We start from the raw sequence: 20100 nt of genomic DNA on the forward strand, positions 1-20100 counted from the left end.
TTCTGTGAATAGTATTTTATTTAGTCATTTGTTTATAACTGAAACTCTGGGAATTCAAAATTAACGTCCTTGCCCGTGAGCTTCTTATAGACACCAGAAAATGTTTCAACCTACAAGAAAAGAAACAATCCATTCATCACAAAACCTTTAAGTACACTTGTCAAGGCCTAACAATTACCACGCAGGTTTTCTCCTGGGCACCTGACAGGCTTGGCACCAGGCCGGGCTCCGGACACCAGACGGCACGAGGGCTGGGCCCTCAGCTCGGTTCTTTTTCCTGGGGTGCCAGCATGGGATGCCAGCACGCCCACGCCCCGCGCACAAGCGCAGCCTCACTGAAGGTCCCGCCGCAGACTCGCCTCCTTCCCTCTCTACTAGTTAAAAGGTAGGGAATGCCAATTTTTACAACACCCCAATTTCAAACCTGACACCCAGTTCTGGGGGGAGCGGGCTGAGGTGCGGATGCAGAAAGCCAGCCGAGTGCCCCAAGACTGCTGCAGGCGCCGCGCCCCGTGGAGACAGGTCAGGCTGCAGGCCCCCCTCGCCTGGGCCAGGCCCCCCGGGGCAGGAGGCCCCTTACCTTGTGCTCCACGTTGTTCTGCTGTGCTTTGTCCAAATGGACCTTGATGAGGCGGCTGCCGTCCAGCTTCACGCGGATTCTCTTGCCCACAATCTCACTCGGGAAAACCAGGTCCTCCAGGATGGCATCGTGCACGGCTGTCAGCGTGCGGCTTAAAGAAGCCGGTGACAAAGGTGACAACGAGGTCTAGCCCAGTCTGCCCTCCTGTCCGCCCCGGGCACCTCTCGAAACCGAATGCACACCGGCTTTCGAACAGACTACATACGTTCAAAACATCACGCCAGAGCCGTGCCCAAGACAACAGGTCAGCACCCTGTGCGTTTTATTTTTTTATTTTTATATTTTTTTTGTCTTTTTGCTATTTCTTGGCCCGCTCCCGCGGCATGTGGAGGTTCCCAGGCTAGGGGTCGAATCGGAGCTGTAGCCACTGGCCTACACCAGAGCCACAGCAACGCAGGATCCGAGCCGCGTCTGCAACCTACCCCGCAGCTCGCGGCAACACTGTAACCTTGACCCACTGAGCAAGGGCAGGGACCCAACCCGCAACCTCATGGTTCCTAGTCGGATTCGCTAACCACTGTGCCACGACGGGAACTCCCCCGTGCGTTTTAAACTGACGCCTTGTAAACGACACACGCCAGCCCCTGGGAGTGATGACCGCCAGGGTGTGGGGTTAAGGAGGACTCGCGTGTTTTTCTCTTTTTAGGGCCTCACTTGTGGCAAATGGGAGCGCCCAGGCCAGGGGTCCACCTGGAGCTGTAGCCGCCAGCCTACACCACAGCCAAAGCCACGCGGGATCCTTAACCCACTGAGGGAGGCCAGGGATTGACCCCGCATCCTCACGGACACTGCCGGGCCCTTTACCCACGGAGCCGCCACAGGAGCTCCCGGAACTTTCGTTTTTACACGCTGGGTTTGTTGTCACTTGCATGCCTCTGGCCTCCATCCCTGAAGTGAGCTCTTCTCCCCAAACCACCCCCTGCAATGCTGTCGAAACCACTACTGATGCCCTCTGACCCGACGTGGCCGCCCTCAGCCTCCAAAACGCACCCAACTCGCCCCTGTTCCCTGTGACTTTCCGCCCCAGGAGACACTGCCGGCCGCAGCTCTAGGACACAGCCTCCCCTGCGAGGGTCCCCCGTGTTCAACCCAACCCACCGCACAAAGCGCCAGGGGAACCTGCTCCTTCCCGCATCACCACTCCAGGTTCACAGCCCATCTGGCTGCCCGACGCCAAGAAGGGTCGATTCATCCCAAACTGTAAGGGCCTCGGCTTTGGACCACGAGGCCCCCGCAGCGAGCCAACCAAGAGACGGCTCTCACCGCGGTGTCTGCAGGGGCGCCTCGCCTGAGGCACCTGTCCGGGTCGTACCGCCCCTCAGCAGGTCAGACTCTGCCGCACTCATCTCTGCGTCCTCCGAGCAGCTCCCCACGCCAGGGGCTCCTCACAGACCACGGAGGCCCCATGGCCCCAGGGTCCCGGGAGCTGAGCGCCGCCCAGCTCCCAAAGCGCTCATCGCGCTTGGGAAGCAGAGCAGACAGAGGGCCCCGGATCGATGGCTGCCCAGCTCCCAGCGCACCCTCCCCAGGCCCAGGCCCGGGAGGCACACGTTCGGACACTCGCCAGCTACACCTCCTTCAAGGGATGAAGCAGAGTGGAATCCAAGCCAGTCTCCGAGAAAAACCCCAGCTCTGCCTCACACCTCTGTGAGCAGCAGCAGCGGCAACGCAACTTCACTCGTCACAACGCACGGGGACGCAAACCAACCCCTGGCTTCACAAGCTGCTCCAGCCGCCCTGAGAGCAAGCTCGAGGTACCGACCAACGAGCCCAGTTCCAGCCTCACCCCCTCGCCGCTCCTTCCTCCACCTCGACTGGCACAGGAGACTCTGCCCAACACCAGACTCTTCCCTCCTGTTTCCCGGGGATTTTAGAATCTGCGTTACTAACAGCTGAAGGCGCGTGTGCGTGCTCACCCGGCGCTGCAGCCTGTTCGCAGGTGGAGGGGGCGCCAGAGGGACCGTTACCTGCGGCCACCTCTGCAGGGACCCGACGCGCCAAGTCTGGGAAACCAGAGATGTCAGCAGAGCACCCGAGAGCCCAGATCACGGAATCAACCTCCAACATCGGAGTTCACCTCCCAGAACCGGCAAGTCAGTCGACTGACAACACATCGCCCGCCAGCATCTACAACCAGTGACACCTACAGCCTGTGAGCAACAGGAAACCTAGTTTTCCAGCCTCGACCCACAACAGTGAGACGTGAAGAAGCCCCCCCCCACGGCCCCGCCGGGAAAGCCTCCTCCTCTTCGCCCAGGAACTGGAGGATCAGCCTCGCGTTTTGTGACAACGGTAACCTCTTCCACCACCGGTGTGAGTCCCTGCCCCGTGACCCCTACCTCCAGAGTTCATTTCAAAATGTCTAAAACTTAAACCACAAAACTATATACAAAAACTAACAATCTCGATACAAGTTGCCATGTGAATGGCTCTCCTAAATTATGTTTAATTCAGAAACCTACATAAACAACCCAGGAAAATCAAGAACTAGTAACAGTGGTACACAGATTTGTTGATGTTGAGAACTCACCTTCTGGGACGCTTCTGCTTATTTTTTGTACGGCTTTTCCGAGTTGGCTTGGGCAGAATTCTCCTCTGCAAGACAGACACTGTCATGCGGTAACACTGCCTTAGCAAGGCCCTAAGGTGTCGGAAAACGAAGCGGCCCAGCGCCTTAAAAGCCAAGGGGCCTCCGGGCTGGGTACATGTGAAGCCCCGGAAAGCCCGACAGCCTGAGCAGTCCTTCCTCGGAACTGCTTTCAGGACCTGCGGCTCGAGCGAGCGGAACTGCGGGAGGCGCAAGCTCCCGCGTCTCTCCCCAGCGGACACACCGCTCGCTCCGCACGCGCGGCGGGGCTCACCGGCCGGGCCGCCGCCGCCCCTGGGCCCTGCGGGCGGGAAAGCCAGCCCCGCGCCCCCACCAGCCCTTCCGTGCCCCCTCCCTCCCAGGCCTCCACCTGCCTCGCCAGGGACGGGCCGCCGCCGCCGCCGCCACGGGAGCGGCCCCAACGTGGACGGCCACCGGGGCCGCGAGCTCCCGACCCGCCCGCGAAGCGTGGGTCTCGCTCTTGACCGACCCCGGCGCCGCGAGCGCCCCGAACGAGACGCCGGTACCTGGGCGATGAAGACCACGTGCTTCCCGCTGAACTTCTTCTCCAGCTCGCGCACGAGCCGCACTTGGATCTTCTGGAAGGACTTCAGTTGCGGCACCGGCACAAAGATGATGATGGCCTTCCGACCGCCGCCCACTTCGATTTCCTGGAGGGACAGGAAAGCGCGCGCCCTCCTCGGTCCGGACCCCGGCGCCCGGCCCCCGGCGCCCGCCGGCGCGGACGCTGCCCCCCGTGCCCGCCTCCCGGGCCCCCGCTCACCTTGGCGGCCGTGATGTTCAGCTCGCGCAGCTGGGCCTTGAGGTCCGAGTTCATCTCCAGCTCCAGGAGGGCCTGCGGGGGAGGCGGCGGGAGCGGCGGTCAGCGCGCGACCCGGACCCCGGCCCCAGGCCCCCGACCCCGGCGCCGCCCCTCACCTGGGAGATGCCCGACTCGAACTCGTCCGGCTTCTCGCCATTGGGCTTCACGATCTTCGCGCTGGAGCTGAACATGGCCTGGACCTGGAAGCACAGAGCGTTCAGGCCGAGCGGCCCGCGGCCCCGGCCCGGCCCTCCCCGCACAAGCCATCGGGCGCCGCGGGCCGGGTAATCGGCCGCATCCCCACCCGAGGACCCCAGACGTGTGCCCCTCAAAGCCGGCGGACGGGCATGGCGCCGGGGAGAGACATACCTTGACGATGCCGGCAACTCTCGTTGCCGCCACCGACGCTTGTAGGCCTGGGAAGAGGCCTAGATGTCGCGAGAGTCCGTTAAATCTCGGCAACAGAACGGAAGAGGCGGGAATAGCGCGAGAGAAACCGGAAGAACCACTGAGACGCGGTGGAAGCCTAGAGGGCCCCAGGAAGGGGTTCCGGGGGACCAGTGCGTCCGTAGCGCCTTTCCGCCCCGCGAGTTTCCTCTTCGGCGCCGTGCGCGGGAGTTCCTGGGCGGGCTCTTGAGCATCCAGGCGGGCGCTGGGCGAGGTCTGGGCGGGAGACCAGGAAAAGCCACTTGGGCTACCCTCGAAGACAGGACGTTTAAGAAAGGCTAACTTGACGCGAGGAGGCCGACGTCCCCGCTGATGCCATGAAAAGGAATCAGAAACCTGGATTCCAGTTCGGCTTGTGGAGAACCAAGTGGGATGACGTTTGTGACGGCTGTTTGGAAACGAAGTGCTCTACGAATAAATGTGATTTTCTGGCCACACTGGGCTCTCGCATCGGTTGCTTTGTGCTGCCGACACAAGTCTGAGACGTCAGCGAACACCTGTCGTGGGGCGGCCTCAGGCTGGAGGAAGACCACCCCGGGTGGTGATGCCCTCGGGGCCAGACGCAGGGCCCGGGAAGGATGCTCGGGGAGAGCCAGGGCTGGAGCCGGACACCTGAACTTCGTCGAGGTGTCATGAAAGATTCAGGGATGGCAAATTGCTTCAGAACGGGCCAGGAGTTCAACACACAATTCGTTTACTGAAAAAGTCCTACCATCCTCTCACTTGAAACTCGGGTGTAAAGGACTCCCTCCCCCTAGACAGGAGCCAAGTAATTGTGGGGGTTTTGCTTTTTGGGTTTTTTTGTTTTTTTGGGTTTTTTTTTAAGGCGGCACGAGTTGCCCAAAGAGAACTCCCCCAAGTAATTGTTGATCCGTGTGTTCTGTGCTAATCCTGCCCTAGGTGCCATAGTTACATGTAGAACCCACTGGCCTTTGCCCTTGTGAGACTGCAGTTTAGTGAAGAAGACGTCACCTAAATTGTAGGACAAAGTATAGGAGGATGAACTGCAGTAACATAAACAATGAAGTAGGTAAAGGGGGCAGGTCCCGTTGTGGCTCAGTGGGTTGCCAACCAGACTAGTATCCATGCGGATGCAGGTTCGATCCCTGGCCTCCCTCAGTGGATCCGGAATTGCGGTGAGCTGTGATGTAGGTCGCAGAAGCGGCCGGATCCAGTGTGCTGCTGGTGTGGGCTGAGAGCTGCAGCTTCGATTTGACCCCTAGCCTGGGAACTTCCATATGCCGCACGTGTGGCCCTAAAAAGCAAAAAAAGAAAGAAAAAAGCTATAATCTCACTGGGAATTTTTTATTTGCTTTTTTCTTTAGGTTTGCACCTGAGGCATATGGAGGTTCCCAGGCTAGGGGTTGAAAAAGAGCTGTAGCTGGCCTACACCACAGCCACAGCAACGCAGGTTCCGAGCTGTGACTGCAACCTACACCACATTGTCTGCAACCTACACCACAGCTCACAGAAACACCGGATCCCTAGCCCACTGAGCGAGGCCAGGGATGGAACCCGCATCCTCATGGATCCTAGTCGGGTTCATCAACCGCTGCGCCACGATGGGAACTCCTCACTGAGAAATTAAGTGTCAACTTGGAAATTGTTCAAAAGACAAAGTATAGGAGTTCCTGACATGGCTCGGAGGAAACACCCAACTAGAAACCATGCGGTTGTGGGTTCAATCCCTGATCTCGCTCAGTGGGTTGAGGATCCCGCGTTGCTGTGGCTGTGGTGTAGGCTGGCAGCTGTAGCTCCAATTTGACCCCTAGCCTGGGAACCTCCACAGGCCTGGAGTGCAGCCCTAAAAAGAAAAAAGCAAAACAAAAGAGAAAGTATAGCCCTAGGAATTGCTTAGCAATCCCCCAGCCCAATCGTATAAGGAGTTTGTGGCTGGTCTCTGGTGTGTCATTCTGGAGATGGGTCGGGATTTCCCCAGTGAGTGCTTTTCATCCTGTGCTGGGTCTGACCTTCACTAACGAGCATTTGAAGTAGTTGATATACGAGAGACCAAGTGACGTTTGAAGTAATGCTTAAATTCCTCAGCAAATCTGTGAGGATCTTTACTTTGAAAATTGCTGACCCTGGCTCACAGTTCAGCCTTGGTCCAGGGAGTATGAAAAATAAAGGGTTTAGCCTCAGGCTCCTCAGAAGGCTTCATTTCAAAGGGGCAGCTTCGGGCAAGTTCAGAGGAGAAGGGGCGGGGAGAGTTCCAGAGCAAAACTTGGAGGAGAGAATGGGTGTCGGGACTGAGGGTGTGTGTGTTGGGGGGGGGGTTGGAGGGAAGAAGGTGGTGCCCGATGCAGAGTCTGGCCAAGGCATGGTTAAACAAGATCTGTTCTTTAAAAAATTACTTCCATTCCTGAGCATATATCCAGATAAAACCATATTCAAAAAGATAGATGTACCCCAGTGTTCAATGCTGCACTGTTTACAGTAGCCAAGACATAGAAGCAACCTAAATATCCATGAACAGAGAAATTTTTCAAACATCCTTTTTGCATCTATTGAGGTGATCTCATGTTTTATCCTTTATTCTTATGTGAGATAATTTATATCAATGGACTGTATTAAGTACTGAATCAATTTTGCATTCTGAAGAAATACCCAATTTGATCATAAAAAATTAAAAAAAATTATTTCCATAGTGTGTAGAAGTCCCCATTGAAGAGGCCCCGGTGTTGGCAGTGCTTTATCTCAGTGCTGTGAGGCAGGAAGACTGGAGGTCAGGTGGATGAGAGAGCCTGGACTTCAAGGTCATTCTTTCCCCTCCACATCACAGTTCTCGATGTTAATAACAAAATGACAGACGGAGAGTTACTGATGAGTCCTTGGATGTAAAATGAATTTATGGACCTGCCTGTCCGATCAAGAATTAATGGATTGAATTTAACAGAAGGTTTTTCTCTCCCCTCTACTTATAGCTGGCAGCATTTTTATTATTATTATCTATCAGCCAGTGTAAGAAGCATGTGAGTGAAATAAATGTGCAAGCCTGTAATGAATGTGAAACCTTGCAGATTTAATTGAAGCAAGGACACTGGCTTCTTCTGGAAAGTCTCAAGGTCATCCTTCCTATATAACAGTACATGACTGGGAGACATTGGTGACCTACCAGTAGACAGAAGTTAATTGCTCAGATATTAATATTTAAATTATAGAAATGTTTACACTTCTTTTTTTCTTTTTAGGTCCGCACCTGCGGCATATGGTGGTTCACAGGTCAGGGGTCCAATCAGAGCTGTAGCCACTGGCCTACGCCACAGTCATGGCAACACAGGTTCCAAGCTGCATCTGCAACCTACACCACAGCTCACGGCAACACCAGATCCTTAAGCCACTGAGCAAGGCCAGGGATGGAACCCATGTCCTCATGAATGCTAGTCAGGTTTGTAAACCACTGAGCCATGACGGGAACTCCAGAACTGTTTCACTTTTGATTTTAATCATAAACTGATAACTTGCTCATCTTCGATATATTTCATCAAAAGCAGCACCATTCAGGAGTTCTCGTGGCTCAGCAGAAACAAATCTGACTAGTATCCGTGAGGATGAAGGTTTGATCCCTGGCCTCGCTCGGTGGGTGAAAGATCTGGAGCTGCCACGAGGTGTGATGTAGGTTGCAGACGTGGCTCAGAATTTTAGGTCAGTGTATGCGAAGTGGCTCAGGGACAGATAAGTGGGATGGGAGGGGAATGAGCCACACCCACACTTCCACCCCCCACCCCCCAGTGTGCTGGTCAAGTGCTGCTCAAGCCCCCACAATTCCACGCGCTGGAGACCTGAGCCCCGCTTGCTTGGAGACTGAGGTCTGGAAAGCCGCTGGACAAAGCCTCGCTGAGTGACGCTGAGGTGTCACACTCGCTGAGTGTCGCTGAGGTGTCACACTCGCTGAGCGACGCTGACATCACACTCGCTGAGTGTCGCTGAGATGTCACACTCACCGAGTGTTGCTGAGGTGTCACACTCGCTGGCCCTGCTCTGGTCTACAGGTCCCCTTTAGGAGGACATTGGTGACCCCCTTGAGGGTGTCGTGTAAATGGGTCAAAAAATAACAGAAGCCCATTGTCTTGGGAAGATTACAGTTAAAATGTCTTTAGCTCCGTAACTGATCTATGTTACGGAGATAGGGGATGGTGGCACTTTTACTCTGCCCTTCCAGCTGAGAGCACACACTGGGAAGACCGCCAACAACTAGTAGCAACCTGGGAGTGTGGCGGAAGGCCAGGCCTCTCAAGTGTATTTGATGCCCAGAGGGGCTTTTTTTTTTTTTTTTTTTTTTTTTTTTTTTCTTTTTTGACTTTTAGGCGTATGGAGCTTCCCAGGCTAGGGGTCGAATTGGAGCTGTAGCTGCCAGCCTACACCACAGCCACAGCAACGCAGGATCCGAGCCAAGTCTGCAGCCCACACCACAGCTCACGGCAATGCCAGATCCTTACCCACTGAGCAAGGCCAGGGATCAAACCCACAACCTCATGGTTCCTAGTTGGATTCGTGTTTGTGTGTGTGTGTGTGTGTGTGTGCCACAACGGGAATTTCCAGCTTTTTTTTTTTTTTAACACCGTTCTCTAGTCAATGAAAGTATTTTCAATCACAATCGTGATAATCATTAAGAGTTTCTTAATGCACTTTTTTTTTTTTTTTTTGCAGCATATGGAAGTTCCCAGGCCACAGGTCAAATCAGAGCTGCAGCTGCCACCTACACCACAGCCACAGCAACTAGGGATCAGAGCCACATATGCAACCTACACCACAGGTCACAGCAACGCCAGATCCTTGACCTACTGAAGGAGGCCAGGGATCCAACACACATCCTCATGCATACTGCTGAGCCACAAGAGGAACTTCCAGGAAAGTTGAAATTTTTAAAATTGATGTTCATCGAATCAACAGACAACACGTTGATCACTTCTTTGCTCTTCCTTCTTCCAGCAACACCCTACTTCCTTCTCTGCCTAATCCACGGGCGTAAACTATCCTTTATCCTTCAAAACCTCACTCAGGCGCTAGTGCGTCCCGGGCCCTTGGGCACGGGTGTTCGCTCTTCCCACCTGCTTCTCAAGCAGCCGGTTTTGCATTGTCCTCTATGTGTTCACGTGTCCATCTTGGGGACTCACTCCTTGGTTCTCAGACTGACTCAATTTTGCATTCCCGGCGCTGGGTGGCACATAGTAGGTGTTCCATAACGTTTGTGAACTGAAGACTTCAAGAAAATTAAGTAGTTTAAATACACTTTCTCCTTGGGTCGCGGTGAATTAAGTATCCGAGCTCCCGCTGGTTACACACCCACCTGGGTGGAGTGGGGTGGGGGTGGGCGAGGGGAAGGCCTCCCCGCTTCCTAGAGCAGGGCACCTTCCCGCCTCTCCCTCAGAGGCACTCACTCCTCTGTTCCGCTTGTGAACCCCAGAGTTTTCTGGCCTCCAGGCCAGCGAGGAAGCTTGTCCGACCCCACCCACCCGGAGCCTCCAGCGCCCACCTGAGCCCGGGGACCCCCGCAGTCCCCGGGCTGCTGCAGGGGGCGGTGCGCGGCGAGAGTAGGTGCCTCGAATCGCCCCGCCCAGCCCCCCGCCCTGGGCCACGCCCACAAAGGCCCAGGCCCCGCCCCCTCCCCGTCCGGGGTCCCACCCTCCCAGAGACGGCCAGGAAATTGACAAGTCAGAAAGCGCTTGACTCTAGGCCCCGCCCCGGGCGCGCGTCATCTCCCCGCGCCGGCGCCGGAAGTCTGTTTTGGGTGATGGCGGCGCGCGGCCTGGAGCAGAGATGCCCGTTGGTGGCCGGGGGTGAGCGATGACCAGGCTCCTGGACGTGGTGCACAGAGTGGCTGTGTCCGTCGTGCGCTGCAGTGGCCGTGGCTGCCGCGCGCTCGCCATGTTCTATGCCGTGAGGAGGGGCCGCAAGGCCGGGGTCTTCCTGACCTGGTGAGGGAGCCGCGCCTCCCCTGAAGGGGCTTAGGGCGGCCGTGGGCCCGGGGCAGGCGCGGGAGCTCCCGGCGTCGGTCCGACTCGGTTTCGTTTCAGGGGGAGTATCAGAAACGCCAGTCTGGGGTTGGCCAGAGGCCTCAACTTAACCCTTCCTCGCTGTTGAAAGAGTTTCCAAAAAGTTACACATCGCGGAACTCAATGCCTAATCTAATCTTCCCGGTGTTTTTAAAAAGGGAAATTTTGTAGGTTAATGTTTGTATCCCTGTGACAGTTGTTTAATATATGTGAGTTTACTGGATGTAGTTACCGTGGTCAAGAAGTTCATGGTGCTTGAACAGGGGTTGTGACTCCACCACCAGCACTGTTCCCACTGTGCGACTTATTATCTGACTGTGTGTGCACCGAGTTTCCCGGTGCAGCTCTGCTACCGAGGAAGAAGCATCACAGAAGCTGACCTTTCCGTTGTAAGGAAATGGTTAACGGTCCAGAGTTCTCTACGCTTTGATGGAGCCTTGTGCTGCCTGGCACATAGCGTGACGGGGTGAAGGGTTGGACATACAGGAAAAAACTACAGACAGTGAGGTACAACCATTTACCCCCAAAGAGCTGACAGCCCCAACCTTTTCACACTATTCCCAGCCTAAGAAAAGAATCTGTTAGAGGATCAGTGGAGTCACCTTCGTGGCTCAGTGGGTAGCGAACCCGAGTAGTATCCATGAGCACGCGGGTTCAATCCCTGGCCTCGATCAGCTGTGGTGTAGGTCACAGACGCGGCTCAGATCCCAGTTGCTGTGCTTGTGGCATAGGCTAGCAGCTGTAGCTTGGATTCGATCCCTAACCTAGGAACCTCCATATGCCATGGGTTCTACCCTCAAAAGACAAAAAAAAAAAAAAAAAAGAAAAAGAGGATCAATAACAGAGAAAGGAAGTAACACTGCACTTTGTTCTAGGAATGAATGCAGAGCACAGGTGGATCGGTTTCCTGCAGCCAGATTTAAGAAGTTTGCCACAGAGGAGGAAGCCTGGGCTTTCGTCAGAAACTCTGCAAGCCATGAGGGTTCAGAAGGTAGTCCCCAGTCTCATCATTGTGACATTTTAACCTAGTCGAAGCCTTTCAGATCCTAGGTGTCATGTGATCTATATAGCTACCCCTTAAGCATATAAAGATACTATGATTGTTTCCATTTTACAGATCAGGAGACAGGCTGTAAACACTTTAGCTTAGAGGTTCTTAACAGTATCAGACAAACCAAGATTCACCTCTCCTGTTCCATTCGGCGTCCTCACTACTTAATTCCGTCTTCTAAAATACTTACTCTTGGTGTTCCCTTTGTGGCTCAGTGAGTTAAGAACCTGACGTAGTGTCTGTGAGGATGTGGGTTCCTAGCCAGGGATAGAACCTAAGCCACAGCGGTGACAATGCCGGATCCTTAAGCCTCACTCAGGGGATTAAGGATCTGGCGTTGCCGTGAGCTGTGGCAGAGGTCGCAGGTTTGGCTTGAATCTAGGGTTGCCATGGCTGTGGTCTAGGCCAGCAGTTGTGGCTCTGATTGGACTCCTAGCCTGGGAACTTGCATATGCTGCGGGCGCCATCCTAAAAAAAAGAAAAAACAAAACAAAAAACTTTGTTATTGGCTTGAATGGGCGCTAGTTGTAAAATGATAAATGTAGTTCTTTTCACAGCATGAACCTGTGTGGTGTTTCTTCTTTTTCTAGGATAGAGTCACACAATCAGAATTTCTTCCAATTTCACATGTTACAGAGAGTATAGTAACTGAAGTTTAAGGCCTAATGTAAGGCCCATGGGTAGGCGGGACTGAGGGCGACTGCTTTAGAGCTCAAAATATATCATAACCCAGCTCGAAGAAGTGCTTTTTCATTAACTCTACACAGACTTTTGTACTGCAGTGGATTAAGACTGAGCAGAGGATATTTTAAATCAGCTTTTTTTGAACAATCTCTGGAACCCACTGTGATGCTCAGGTTTTGAACAACTGTTTCTTGGGGTGTCATAAGAATTCTGGACAGGAGTTCCCGTCGTGGCACAGCAGAAACGAATCCGACTAGGAACCATGAGATGGTGGGTTTGATCCCTGGCCTCGCTCAGTGGGTAAAGGATCTGGCATTGCCGTGAGCTGTGGTGTAGGTCACAGACACGGCTCGGATCTGGTGTGGCTGTGGCTGGCAGCTACAGCTCCAATTAGACCCCTAGCCTGGGAACTTCCATGTGCTGCTGTTGCGGCCCTGAAAAGACAAAAAAAAAAAAAAAAATTCTGGACAAAGCAGAGTCTGGGGAGAGGCAGATCACGCTAGGACTCTACCCTGAAAGGCAGATTTCCAAAGCTGAGGAGCCCCTCAGTCACTGTGTAGCTGTTTCCCCTGCCCCCGGCAGGTTTTGTTGGCTTTTTGGCTTTTTTTTGGTTGTTGGGGTTTTTTTGGTGGGGGAGGTTGGCTGGGCCCTCAACATGCAGAGATTCCCAGCCAGGAATGGGACCCAAGCCACAGCAGTGACAGTGCCAGGTCCTTAACCTGCTGAGCCATCAGGAAACTCCTCCCCCACAGTTTTTGAAGGGGGTTGTGATGTGACAATTCCATTTTCTACCAAAGACAAAGAAATGGGATTGGGATAGAAAGCGGGTTTGGAAGTATGATTCTTGTCTTGGTTGTTTTTTTTTTTTTTTTTTTTTTTTTTGGTCTTTTTTGTCTTCTGGGTCCACACTCACAACATATGGAAGTTCCCAGGCCAGGGGTCTAATTGGAGCTGTAGCCGCTGGCCTGCACCACCGCCTCAGCAATGCAGGATCCAAGCTGCGTCTGCGACCTACACCACAGCTCACGGCAATGCCGGATCCTTAACCCACTGAGGCCAGGGATCGAACCCGCCACCTCGTGGTTCCTGGCCACATTCATTTCCGCTGCGCCACGGCAGGACCTCCCGTCGTGGGAGATTTAGAGTGACTTCCCCAGACATCAGTGTCTCAGGTGGTGTGGATTATCTTGTCTTTCCCTGTGTAGAAAGCTGCCTGCAGAGCCTGGCTTAGCACATTTCGTGATTCTCAGCCATTCTACGCAGTGTTTGTTTCTTCTGGCTTTTGAGGGGACTCTGTCTCTTAGGGCAGGGGAACGGACAGGTACAGGAATCCCACGTGAAGGCGAACAAGCGCCCGCGTGAGCCCCAGGACGAAGACGAGGTGGAGAAGGCCGAGCTGCCAGCCAAGCACGTGAAACAGAGCGCAGGGCCCCCGCCGCCCGTCGGCAAGGACACGTTTTCTTACATGGGTACCTCTTTCTTGGTTTCTAAAATTTCCATACAGTCATTGTCTAAATATATTTATGTGTAAAAACGCAACAAAGGCAGGACCCGTTCCCTAGTGGCAAAAGGACCCAGCAAAGCCGTCAGGCCGGTATGTGTCGGAGGACCTGACCTCTGCCAGGCAGGTCCTCGTTGAGGCAGCGCGTGTCTGCAAGGTCGCTCCCTGCCTGTGAGAGGCCCGGCGGCCTTGGTCCTTGACTCCAAGGGAGGGGATGCTAGGTTTACAGAGAGACGGCTTTCACCCTTAACGTTCCCGCCGTGCGAGTCGGGAGTATTGCGAGTGATCCAAACAAAACGTGTCGCATTTCCTCATGTGTGGACTCGGTCATGTTTTCCCACACAGAAAACTTCCAAAGCGTGATACCCTCAGTTTCAAATGCTGATTCAGCCTTAGTAAATGTTTTAGATGAAGGTCGAGCCAGGAGCACTCACTAGGCTTCTTGCTTACAGGGGAATTTGTCGTTGTCTACACTGACGGCTGCTGCTCCAGTAATGGGCGGAGGCGGGCTCGAGCAGGAATTGGTGTTTACTGGGGGCCAGGCCATCCTTTGTAAGTAGACTGAAAAGGCTGGTTTCTTAAGCTTCACATTTCATGCGCCATATCCCAGAACTGTGGAGGGGGAAGGCAGGCTCCGCCTACGGAGTGAATATTTGTGGTGTTGGCAGGAGAGGCAGAGGGGCCACCAGGCGCTGGGAGGTGGTTTTGGCAAAGATGCACGAGGTGGGGTCACCAGACTCAAGGCCCTTCACCACCACCCCCCAACTCCGGAGTCTGACGACGTGTGGGCTAGAGCCGACCCTTGCTTTTCAAAAGGCACAAAGTCACAGTGCGGTGCAGTGCAGTGAACACCTGGGCCTGAATTCAGAAGAACCTGAGTGTTAACTGACCAAAGGTTCAGTGTGAAAGGACCCGGACGCAGTGGACCAGCTGCTCCCAGAGCCCGGGCGCCGGCAGGTGATTAACAGCTGCTGAGTAACGACGCCGCTCGCTGGCGCGTCCTGGTCCATGGGGTCCTGGCTTCGCTTCAGCATCTCGTTTAGCTTTGAACCCTGGAAGGGGTGGCTGGCTGGTGTGACCCGAGGGTCCATGGGTCCGTGGCCTGGGTGCCTGCCCAAGGCCGCATGCTGATATGGTTCAGGTGAAGAAATTAAACTTAGCTTTTGCCTCCTGGCCCAGGGTTCTTGTGCAGGACCACACCATGGCACTTTCCAGTAAAATGCTAGCATTGGTGGCTTGATTTTTAAAAGCTGTGTTTTTGTATCCAAATAAAAACATAGGAGTTCCCATCATGGCGCAGCGGAAGTGAATCCGACTAGGAACCATGAGGTCGCGGGTTCAATCCCTGGCCTTGCTCAGTGGGTTAAGGATCCGCGTTGCCGTGAGCTGTGGTGTAGGTTGCAGACGTGCTCCGATCTGGCATTGCTGTGGCTGTGAAGTAGGCCAGTGGCTATAGCTCCAATTAGACCCCTAGCCTGGGAACCTCCACATGCCGCACATGCGGCTCTAAAAAGCAAAAAAAAAGAAAAGAAAAATACACACACACACACACACACACACAAGCCTATTACCCATTAAGAAGCTTAAGAAATCACTTTGAGAATTAGCTATATCATTTTATTTTCCTTTGTTTTCCCAGAAATGTAGGAATTAGACTTCCTGGACGGCAAACAAACCAAAGAGCAGAAATTCATGTAAGTTATCAGATGCGTATTTCCACTAAAGATGTTAATTTATCATTCTTTACCACTGACTGGAACTTATCAATGAACTTTCTACTTTCTGTGTATATAAGATACTTAAAATCCAGAAGAAACTTAGTTTGGGATCAGTAAGAGTTCTAAAGAATAGGAATTTTCTAGAAAAATTATAAAACTTATTTCAAATCGATGTCTAAATAGAGGAGAATGGTACATGTAGCATTATTCCATGTAGATCATACGGTTAGCCCAGAAAAAGGATTTTACCTTTTGAAGTGATTTTGAACATCAGTCATGTCCAAAGTTGAACAATTTCTGCAGCAAGACAACTGACTTGTTTTTTGAAGGCGGCCTGCAAAGCCCTCGAGCTGGCGAAGGCTCAGAACATCAGCAAGCTGGTTCTCTACACGGACAGCATGTTCACCATCAATGGTGAGCAAGCGTCTGCCTTTACTTCTGGTCTTTTCCTAGTAACCACGAAGGGAGGTCGGTGTATCCTTCCCCGGGAGAAGCTGCAGCAGGCAGGGCAGGACCCAGATGGTCCGTGGGGGTGACTTTGGGCGTCTGCTGTCAGGACGCATGGGCGCTTTGGCGCCTGTGTGCCTCCATATTTGGCACAAAGGCGCCACCCAAGGCAGGGCGGTAGGTGGATATGCCCCGGCTCTCAGGGCTCTTGGTCCAAGCGTGTGTCCGCGCGGGTGTAGGACGATGTGGGGGAGCGGGGGATGCAGAGGAGGCTGGAGGAGGCCGTGTCTTAGCCGAGAGCACGGGGACGAGCAGAGCCGAGCTGGAGGTGGGAAGTCCAGGAGGCTGCTCGGGTGCACGCGCAGCCCTGGTGACAGGGCCGTGTGGGAGGCAGAGGGACCAGGACGCTGGGGGGTGATCCGTCCTCCAGGCATCACTAGCTGGGTTCCGGGCTGGAAGAAGAACGGCTGGCGGACAAGCACCCACAAGGAGGTGGTCAACAAAGAGGACTTCCAGGAGCTGGAGCGCCTCGCCCAGGGAATGGACGTTCAGTGGGTGAGTGTCTCCCCGGGTCTCGGCCAGATCGAGTGCGTCGACCGGGGAGCTCGGTTTCTCTGAGGGACCGGATGACTTCCGCGAAAATCACTGTCCGCGGAATCGGTGTCAGAGCCGGTGTCAGGACTGATTTAGGATTTTTTTGATGTTCCTGTGAGTCCTGCTGCTCTCACAGCAGGTCCTGTACCCAGAGCGCTCTGTCCTGTCACAAGACTGGGGGACAGTGTCCTCGACGCTGTCCTCGCCCTGGCAGTCTGACCCCTGTGAAAGTGACTTGTGACAGTCAACTTCCTGTTTCTTGGGAAGCAGCTAATTTATAATGTATTTTAGTAAAAAAAAAAATGTGTGCATAGACCTTCTTAACGTGTCTTTTTTCCCAAAATGGTTGCCACAGCAACGCCAGACCCTTAACCCGCTGAGCAAGTCTAGGGATTGGACCCACATCCTCACGGCTACCCGTCGGGCTTGTTAGGGCTAAGCCGTGACGGGAACTCCTAAAATTACTTTTTCAAACAATGCGAGGTCGTTTAACTGCAGCCATTTCCCTAATCCTCCCTTGCTCTCCCAGCCCAGGACCACGGTGACAGTTTGGCAGCCTGACATGTGAGCTTGCCTTTCAGCAACAGCAGTTCAACATCCCTTCTTTTTAACAGCAGGAGGATAAAGCGTGTGTGTGCACGTGTGCGTGTGCGCATGTGTGTGTGCGCGCGTGTGTGTGTGCATGTGTGTGCCTGGTGTGCACGTCCATCCAGGCATCTGCTCTGCCTGGAAGCTTCTCGGGCCCCACCGTTAAGGGGGAACAAAGCTCTTCAACGGTAACATCCAATCCGTGGAGCAACCAAAGCATTTCTCCTCGCAGATCCACTGCACAGGCGTGCTGGGCGCGTGCCCTGTGCTGGCAGAACCCTGGTGAGGAGGCGGGCGTCTGTACTTGCCCTCGGAATGGTCGAAACATTTTAAAGAGGAGGAGTTCCCGTTGTCGTGCGATGCCCGCAGACCTGGCCAGTATCCGTGAGGATGCAGATTCGATCTCTGGCCTCGCTCAGTGGGTTAAGGATCCGGTGTTGCCTGGGCTGTGGGGTAGGTCGCAGACACCGCTCAGATCTGGCGTTGCTGCGGCTCTAGCCTAGGCCGGCAGCTGTAGCTCCAATTCGACCCTTAGCCTGGAAACTTCCATATGCCGCACATGTGGCCCTAAAAATACAAAAAGAAATTTTTTTTACAAGGAGAAGTAGTCATGTGTTGTTTGTGTGAAAAATTAGTGAAAATAAAAGGAAACATTTATTTAACAGATGCATGTTCCTGGCCATGCGGGATTTATAGGCAATGAAGAAGCCGACCGATTAGCAAGAGAAGGTGCCAAGCAGCCTGCATGCTGAACGAATGCAGCATTTCATTCTTGGAAGAACTTGAGCGTGGCCGTTCTGTCACCTTTGCTTACTGGAGTGGACACTAAAACGACGGGGTGGACAGTGCTGTCGACGGCAGACACAGCTTTCAGACCGGATCAGGAAGGCGGGGGCGGGGTGGGAGCGTGCGATAAAGGCAGCTGTGGAATACTTTTCTCTTGATTTTTTGGCTGCCTCGAGGCATGTGAAGTTCCCGGGCCATTGGTTGAATCCAGGCTGCAGCTGTGACCTACGCCATAGCCGCAGCAACTCCGGGTCGTTAACCTGCTGTGCCAGGCTGGGGATTGAACCTGCATCCCCGCGTCCGTCCTGTTGCACCACAGCGGGATCTGCAGGTGTGAGAAATTGAGCGTCCTTTGTGATGTGAGAATGGTCGGAGGTTTGAGTACTCGGCTTCACTATGCTTGATGCTGTTCTCATTAGTTTTATTGCAGGCTGGACAAAGATGCTAGGACCTTGCTTTAATAAGGATGAATAAACCTTGGTTAAAAAAATGCAGACATGAAGTCTAGCAGTATTCTGAAAGAGTTCCTCGCTCACCGTTGGTGGGATCGAGTCCCGATGGCGGGTGGACTCGTGTCTACGTGCTGGCTGGATGCAAGAAGGCACGACTCTGCTGGGTGCAGCCCGCGGGACGCCCCCGCAACTCCCAGAACTTCCGTGTGAAATCCCCCCACCCCCGCCCCCAGGCCACCGCTGGTGGACTTTCTATCACTACAGACTAACTGGCATTTTCCGGGATTGTATTTGAATGGAGTCCGACCACATAAGCTCTTTGCAGGGGTAGCTTCATTTGCTTGGGCAGGGTTCTGGCCTTTGATCACCCACCAGTTCCGGAACTTCCCTCCATGCCGTTGCCGAGCGGCTTCTGTGGTGTCGATGGACACGCTTGGTGTGCCAGGTGTCTTCGTGGGTGTGTAGACGGGTCCAGGTTCTGGCTGTCGTAAGTCAGCTGCTGAGAACGTTTCTGTGTGAGGCTTTGGGTGGCTGTTTGCTTTCATCTCTCTTGGGTAAATGCCCAGGTGTGGAGCCACCGGTCATGGCAGGGCTCCTGGAGACCCGAGTGGTCATTCGCAAAGCAGAGCTTTCATCAGAATATGCCTCCAACTTCGGGTCCTTCTCTAGTGGTTTTGGGAGCCGCCAGTAGAAGGAAGGCTGCAGCTGCGGTCACTGAAGCGGCAAACAGGACTGGTGAGCCGCTGTCTCCATCTTACAAAGCGCTAATCTTTAAACCTAGACACGCGCAGGAACGTAGCGTATATTATGGGCACTAACTCACCAGAGGCGCAAACAAAAGCCTTTTTCCCTAAGGCTCAAGATCCATGAATCAGAAAGGCAAGAACTGTAAAAAATGGAAAGTTATGAATAAAAAAATACAAGCTAGACAAACAAGGAACAGAATTTGAAACTCCTACCACAAAGGGCTAATTTCTCAGAGTTCCTGTTGTGGCTCAACAAATCCAACGAGTATCCATGAGGATGCGGGTTCGATCCCCGGCCTTGCATGGCTGTGAGCTGCAGCGTAGGTCGCAGATGTGGCCGGAATACATGTGGCTGTGACGCAGGCCAGCAGCTGCAGCTCGAATTGGACCTCTAGCCTGGGAACCTCCATGTGTGGCCCTAAAAAGAAAACAAGCAAACAAACAAAACCAAGGGGCTGATTTCTCCAACATACAAAAAGAACTTCTAGCAATTGAGGAAACAGCTAAGAGAAGAATCACAGAGATCTCCACTCCCCTCGGGAGAGGCTGCAGACTGAAGGCACACTGGGGCGCTTTACCACGTGAGAGTCTTTCTGCTGGGTGTACTGGCCAGAATCCAGAAGTGGTGGCGGGGTCTGGAAGCGAAGCCTTTGTCTGCTGTCTGTGATCAGCACAGAGCGGCGCCGCTGGCCTGTCGGTCAAAACTCGAAACGTATCCCTGCACCTGCCGGTCGCCACTTCTCAGAATGTGTCTGCAGCTGCACCTGCACACGTACAGATAAAGGACGGGCGGGAGTTGTACCCTCAGAACTGGGGAGGACTTGGGGGACTGAGCGGCCAGGGGAGAACCGCTCTGGACCCATCTGGAACCTTGAAGGACAGAGCCGTCCTGACGCAGAGGCGGGCGAGGGACAGAAGGGCCGGCGTTCCAGCTGCTGGCGTTGGGAGGGGACAGGCTTCGCAGTGTCTGTTCTTGATGTTTGAATTGTGTTGTAAGGCCATGTTCAAATGTATTAGCTACAGGAGTTCCTGTTGCGGCT

At 53.9% G+C, this 20100-nt stretch overlaps 2 protein-coding genes across 4 annotated transcripts; one reads left to right on the plus strand and one right to left on the minus strand.

Moving 5' to 3' along the window:
• Positions 1-4577, minus strand: RPS7 (ribosomal protein S7). Its single transcript, XM_005662783.3, has 7 exons — positions 4420-4577; positions 4167-4250; positions 4012-4083; positions 3755-3898; positions 3171-3235; positions 581-731; positions 1-110 (listed from the first exon to the last, which is right to left on the minus strand). Exons 2-7 carry the CDS (start codon positions 4239-4241, stop codon positions 33-35), a joined length of 585 nt encoding a protein of 194 aa, XP_005662840.1. The 5' UTR covers positions 4242-4250; positions 4420-4577; the 3' UTR covers positions 1-32.
• On the plus strand, positions 10200-18364 carry RNASEH1 (ribonuclease H1). Of its 3 annotated transcripts, none has more exons than XM_013996367.2 (8): positions 10200-10415; positions 11369-11484; positions 13533-13697; positions 14182-14281; positions 15369-15423; positions 15777-15861; positions 16325-16449; positions 17309-17458. In XM_013996367.2, exons 1-8 carry the CDS (start codon positions 10285-10287, stop codon positions 17360-17362), a joined length of 831 nt encoding a protein of 276 aa, XP_013851821.1. In that variant the 5' UTR covers positions 10200-10284; the 3' UTR covers positions 17363-17458. The 3 variants fall into 3 exon arrangements, with proteins under 3 accessions (XP_013851821.1, XP_005662827.1, NP_001230610.1); NM_001243681.2 differs by lacking the exon at positions 17309-17458 and adding an exon at positions 17742-18356 and having other exon boundaries at positions 10220-10415; XM_005662770.3 differs by lacking the exons at positions 13533-13697; positions 17309-17458 and adding an exon at positions 17742-18364.

The sequence above is a fragment of the Sus scrofa genome, chromosome 3 (assembly GCF_000003025.6).
Source record: "Sus scrofa isolate TJ Tabasco breed Duroc chromosome 3, Sscrofa11.1, whole genome shotgun sequence".
Taxonomy (NCBI): domain Eukaryota; kingdom Metazoa; phylum Chordata; class Mammalia; order Artiodactyla; family Suidae; genus Sus; species Sus scrofa.